The sequence below is a fragment of the Sinocyclocheilus grahami genome, unplaced genomic scaffold (genome assembly GCF_001515645.1).
Source record: "Sinocyclocheilus grahami isolate Dianchi unplaced genomic scaffold, SAMN03320097.WGS_v1.1 scaffold184.1, whole genome shotgun sequence".
NCBI classification, from domain to species: Eukaryota; Metazoa; Chordata; class Actinopteri; order Cypriniformes; family Cyprinidae; genus Sinocyclocheilus; species Sinocyclocheilus grahami.
Genome location: NW_015505363.1, coordinates 975,609 through 981,908, shown reverse-complemented (window position 1 = coordinate 981,908; position 6,300 = coordinate 975,609). Strand labels below are relative to the sequence as shown.

Genomic DNA, 6,300 nt, shown 5'->3' with positions numbered 1-6,300 from the left:
TGATACCGGTGTTAAGCCGCAACACCGGTTACGTCACTTGCCCACCGCGTCACCGACCCCCACCGTCATTTTGATTTTTTATAGTAATAAAAATAAAATAGTTCAGTAAAAGAACAGACACTACAATTAAAAACTGAACGCGGATGCTCAATCAGTGCATTACAGATCAGATTTAATTTCTCCAGTGAGGAGAGTGAGTCGAGCTGACTGACAAGAAGAGTGAGGTGAGACAGACGATCGCGGATGATTTAGTTTCAAAACGAAATGCAAAAGCGCCTGTTTGGCAATATTTTGGATTTTGAAAAGCCTGTTGACTGTTGCCGTTTATCTGATTTTGGAAGTTTTTTTTAAACATTTGTTTCTTATTTAATTGGTTCCACATTGTTTGCTGATTTTTACTTTATTTAAACTTTGTCATTTATTTATTTTATTTGACATCAAGGTGTATGCCGTGCCTCCGAGCTTTCCTACTCGTTTTGCTAATAAACGTTCTACATTTCTTATTTATTTGGTTATATATTATACATGTTTACTTATTTCCAGTTTTGTATACCTATTTAAACTTGCTGTAAGTTATTTGTTATTTTATATTAGGCATAGCCTAATATAGCATGGTGTATTTTAATTTGTTTTGTTAATAAAAGTTCTATGTTTTATATATAGGCTAAAGTGAGTTTGACATTGTATTTTGTTGTTGCATTCAAGCAATTGACGCCAAACTGCCGCTAATTCGAAACAGCTGGCAAACAATTGCTTTACTCCGAATTGCTGCTATTTGAAAGTGAAAGTAAAAAGCGCATGCCGCTTTTAAAAGTGAAGGAAAGCGAGGAAAAGAGGGAACGCCCGCGGTGATACCGGTATTACCGGTGTTGTCACACGTTGATTAACCGGTGGGAAAATTTCCTCACCGTCACAACCCTATTGTGAATCAGTATTTCCAGAATTTCTTGCTCTTCACATGCAACAGATGGACTATTCTGTGAACGCATCATCTAGATTTAAACCTGTCACTGAGTAATCATGTGTTAATGTGACATTTACAGCACTGCAATCCCTCTATGTATGATGAGAGCGTGTGAAAAAGGTGTTGGAAGTGTGAATGTGTGTGTAAACAGATTCATAAATGTTCTCTTCCTGATCCCAGCCCTCACCTCAGCAGGGCATCTTTTCGTTGTTTGACAGGGAGCTTTGAAAAGGTCACTGGGACTTGAATCACCATTAACCTCACCCCTCCCCATTCTCTCACACAGGGAAACTGGAGAGCCAGAGCCACCAAAGTGCCAAGAAGTGTTTAATGCAGCCAGCGTGACCTGAACAAAGCCACGGCGGTCAAGAGACGAGCAACAGAGAGTCCCTGTGAAAGCCTTACGTTGGCCATGTCTTGCTACAGCGGGAATCACATGTCACATATGGGATGTGTGGGACAAATGGTGACATCAATAATACGGCAAATGCACAATCATTCCCTGATTAAATGTTATTGCTTTTTCTGCAATAAAAGGCTGAAGAGTACTTGTGTATTGGTTCTTTAATACATTTCAGTTGGAAAGCATTTTAAAATATAATTATTTGTTATTATTTTTTAGTCTTTTAAGTTATTTTGCATATAATACTGCAGTTTAATTAACCAGCTCCCTTTTAATCTCAATTGGATTTCCAGCTCATAAAGTCGACGGTCTGAACCTGAACCGGTTGGCTGAGCATGGAATTTTCTGCTTAGTAAAGAGGCAATTGTGCTGGAGAGCTCATATTGGAGCTGCTCTTGTTATTTGGGCCACAATGGCTGTCAAAGCCAGAGCCTCTCAGGTTTTGGGGCTGCTGCTCTCAAAGTGATTGAGTGGCCTCTTTGTGACACAAGCATCTCCGCACCAGAAAGAGCAAATGACTGGCTCCATTAACAGTAGATTGAGCATGTATTTTCCTCTTCTTGTGCAAAACGGGGCATCGGTCTTTCTGCATATTTCAACATGGGTAAATACATCAGCATGATAAATGTTTAGCTAGCATCCGCAGTCTGTTGAATAGATGGACTGTTCTAGGATTGCTTTGTTTTTGTTTTGGTTCATGTGTGAGAATCCTTTTGGGTAAATCTCACAAATTTTAAAGGGGTCATATGATGTTGCTAAAAAGAACATTATTTTGTGTATTTGGTGTAATGAAATGTGTTTATGCGGTTTAAGGTTAAAAAAACACATTATTTTACACATACTGTACATTATTCTTTCTCCTCTATGCCCCGCCTTTCTGAAACGCATCGATTTTTACAAAGCTCATCGCTCTGAAAAAGCGAGGTGTGCTGTGATTGGCCGAATTCCTGAAGCGTGTGACAGAAATGTTACGCCCCTACCATATTGTGATGATGCCCTGTCAGGCCGGAGCGATGATTCAAAAACATGAAAACCCGTTAAACGAGGCATTCGTTGCATCCAGTGGGGACATAATTATGGATTATAATGACTTGTATTGTCTTTTTATGTGTTGCGTTGCATCCCTGCATTTGTTTAAACAGTATGAGCTATTAAAAGCATGATTCAAGTGTGAAGGAGCTAATTATCTTATGAAAAGCTTATGTTTTTGCATTTGAATGAGGAGGCATTTTAAAAGAGGCTTAGGTTGTAGAAGGAATGTCAGCTGCAGGTCTTCCTGTTCTCAGTCAGCACTTTCCTTGCAGGCATTTCCTTCTCTTGCCACTGTTTGACAGGCCTCACTCTGTTAACCCCAAATAAAAGAAAGTGCAAATGAGCATACCTGTGGCTACAGACACGACGCTGCCACCCGGGCACCCAGAAATAGAGTGAAAAATCTCTCCCCACGGCTGAGTTTATGATGAAACCTGGAGCTGCTGGTCTGTTATCAGCCAGATGGAAACTAGCATTGTTTAGAAGAGCTTTCCAGTATTCACTGAGCTGTGGAAATAGTGAACGAGTAATAGCCTACCCGCACATCAAGATTTTGACATCATTAAGAAATCTTTGATCTTGTTAAAGAAGCATGGAATGTTTGTGTTTATTTGCTACATTAATATGTAAACTCATATTCATGGGTTTTGTCAGTCTACTGCACAGTGGGAAAATGAGTCATTAAAGTACTAAGTGTATGCCCTTTGTGTCTTTAAAAATGATCATTCTTCTCAATCATGTCAAATGCAATGCTGTCAGTCAACTGAGAGCAAAAACATTACAGATAAATCACTCACCAGCAATGTTACTGCACTACCAAATGTCAAGTGTTTGATCATTGAACTCTTTTAAAGGGATTGTTCATCCAAAATGTAAATTTGGGCATAACTATTTCACTATTTTTTTCCCCCTCTCTGAAAAAGGTTATGTAGAAGAATGTCCATGCTGCTCATTTCCTATAATACATGTCGTATCTTCACACCATAATTGCACATGTGCAAATGAGGTTTTCGAACTACAATGGAAAGGAAGATTTTCAGTGAATCTCTGGCAATAAGAGTCTGAAAATAGAGTTTACATAAATGTTTTTATGTTCAAATGTCAGCCAGGAAAACTATTGTGAACTAAAACTAAATAACTAATTATTTCAAGTAACTAATAGTTACTTGAAATAAATATAAATGTAATTTAAGAAATGTATTTTATTTCATTAAGTTGCCGAGGCAGAATTTCTCATTTTAATTTAGTTCAACTTGATGCACTAAAATAACTAAAACTGAAATAAAATGAATAAAAACTATTGACATAAAAGTAAATAAATACAATTAAAATAAAAAATGTTTTATAGTATCTCAATGATACTAAAATAACATTGATTTGATAATTTATTGGTGATGATGGTTAAAAGTATTGCCTGATCAACACTATTATAGTTATTAAATGTGATCTTAGAATATGCCATGATGACATCTGTTGTTACCTATTTTTATCTATTACTATTTCAGCTCAAATGAACAGATCTGGACTGCTCATAATTGATTTGTGGAATATGGTTTACATGATTACAACTCTGAAGTATATTTATGTCATTCATAACCAGTGTTGGGGAAAGTTACGTTTAAAAGTAATGCATTACAATATTGCGTTACTCCATAAAAAAAGTAACTAATTACATTACTTAGTTACTTTTTATGGAAAGTAATGAGTTATGTTACTTTTGCATTACTTTTTAAATCTGGACAGGGCTCGCTTGTTTGTTTTTAAAATAAAAAAGTTATATTTTTAGCAAATATAAAAGCTTTTTCACACCAAAAGTGAAATGAATAAGCCTCAGGCTGAAGGGAAAGTACATTTAAGTCCGTACAGTAGTACAGTAGTAGTACTTCAGCAATAAAAAAAAAAGACACGCAAATGTTCATCTAGAGTAATTTGTGCTTAGTATGGTTGAACTGGATCATCGAAGGTCAGAAGCAAAGACATCGGTTAAGAGAATGGGATTAAATACATAAAGCATATTTGTGTTGTTTAACATTTAATTATTGCAGGTTTGCGTCATATTCTGAGTTGCATTATTTTTATTCATTTTGAGGAATACTGAATCAGTTTTTTTTGTGAGTGAGATGAATTAATGCATATTCGTGCAGGTGTCGCTCATTATCAATTACTCAACCGGCCTCCACTCGTCACATACCCCCATCGCCCCTCCGGGGGAGCCGATCACGGCGGCCGCGGCGTACCTGGGGGTAAGGACAGACAGACAAGGCGAGAGAAAAGGAGACGGAAGGATGAGGAGAGACAGATGAGAGAGGAAAAAAGAAAAAAAAAATCTGGGTCCGGTTCCCGGACACCCTGTCGCTTGGTCCTCAACCGGCTGAGAGGCTCTCACTCGCGGTGCCATGCGATGGTACTGGACATCGTTGGTGGACGGCCCACCGCTCCTCCGCCTCCTGGCGGACGGCGATGGCTCCTCCTATTGAGGGCAGCCGGCAGCGAGTCCCCCATTCCCTGCTCCTCCCCAATCATGGCGGATGGCAGTAGGCTCCGGCCTCCTGGCGAACGAGGCCGACTCCTCCGCTCCCTCTCGGACGGCAGCCACCCCTCCTCGACCCAGGAGTGCGGCAGCGAGCTCTCCGTCCCACCTCGTCTTCCATTGTTCCAGCACCACCGCCTCGGGCAGCCACCGGCGGTCTCTCCGCTTGTTCCTGCTGCCCGATCTCCTCAGCACCGCAATCCCCCTCAGTAGCGAGGGCTCTCTGACAGTGTGTCCCTCCTTCCCTCCCGGGTTTCGGCACCAATGTAACAATGTTTGTAGATCGGGAAGAAGGAGGCGGGAACCGGCGAACATTTAAAGAAGATTTAATCAAATAATCAAACACAAAATGAAAGTAAAGCGGCAGCCCCTCGCGGACGACTGCCGCACACAAAGCACAAAATATAATCCAGGCCTGGTCTCTCTCGTCTTTCACTGTCGTCACTCCTTCTTTTATCCTTCTGGAGCTCCTCCGTGGGACCCGAGACCGGTGAGTGGTGCAGGTGTCGCTCATTATCAATTCCTCCACCGGCCTCGCTCCGTTCCCACGGCTCTCGGCCCCGCTCCCACGGCTCTCGGCCCCACTCCCACTCGTCACACTCACGTTACTTGTAATGAGTTACCCCCAACACTGTTCATTACAAGAATGTATACAGAATTATAACTATAAAACAAACTGTTTTTGTACATTTGCTTTTTAACTGAATTTGTACAAGCAACTTGTCATTTCATATTCAAGACATAGAGTTGTTAAACAGGACCGAGATTAGAGAAAAATAAGTTTAGGCAAAAAAGACCACGTTTCTGAAGGCGTTTTAAACGCTTTGGATACGCAACACGACACAACATTCAACACAACATTCAAACACGTGGGAAGCAGTGTTGCCAACTCATTTTCAGGGGAAGTTGCTAAAGGAAGGTTGATTTGTTGCTAGAAGTTGCTAAATGATATTGTGATGACGTCATTACGTAATCACGATGCAAAATTGTGTCAAATCTCAGCAAAAACATATATATATTTTATATATGTTAATTTAGATTTGTTCGTAGCAATATAAATGCATAATATAATATTAAAATATAAATAACTATTTTTAAATCCATTGAATTATCGAAAACGTACACATTTTTGAACGATTACAATTTAAGTTTTATACTTTAAAGCAGTTTATTAGTAGTTAGTTAGTATGCCGCACTCTAAGAAAAGTAAAAAATAATAATGCACAATCTACTGTGTTAATATGAAGGAATTTTCTGGATTGATTTTTCCACAGGTTTTTGTACCTGCATTTTTAATTACGCCAGGGGTGCCCGAACTCGGTCCTGGAGGGCCGGTGTCCTGCAGAGTTTAGCTCCAGCTTGCCTCAACAC

At 39.8% G+C, this 6,300-nt stretch overlaps 1 protein-coding gene across 2 annotated transcripts in view; it reads left to right on the top strand.

Moving 5' to 3' along the window:
* Window positions 1-1,504, top strand: part of trip4 (thyroid hormone receptor interactor 4) — an 83,072-nt gene extending 81,568 nt beyond the window's left edge. For both annotated transcript variants that reach the window (XM_016284547.1, XM_016284546.1), the window contains one exon: window positions 1,251-1,504. In XM_016284547.1, coding sequence (XP_016140033.1) covers window positions 1,251-1,295 — 45 coding nt within the window. In that variant the 3' untranslated portion in view covers window positions 1,296-1,504. The remainder of the gene's footprint in view (window positions 1-1,250) is intronic.
* The last annotated feature ends 4,796 nt before the right edge of the window (window positions 1,505-6,300 follow it).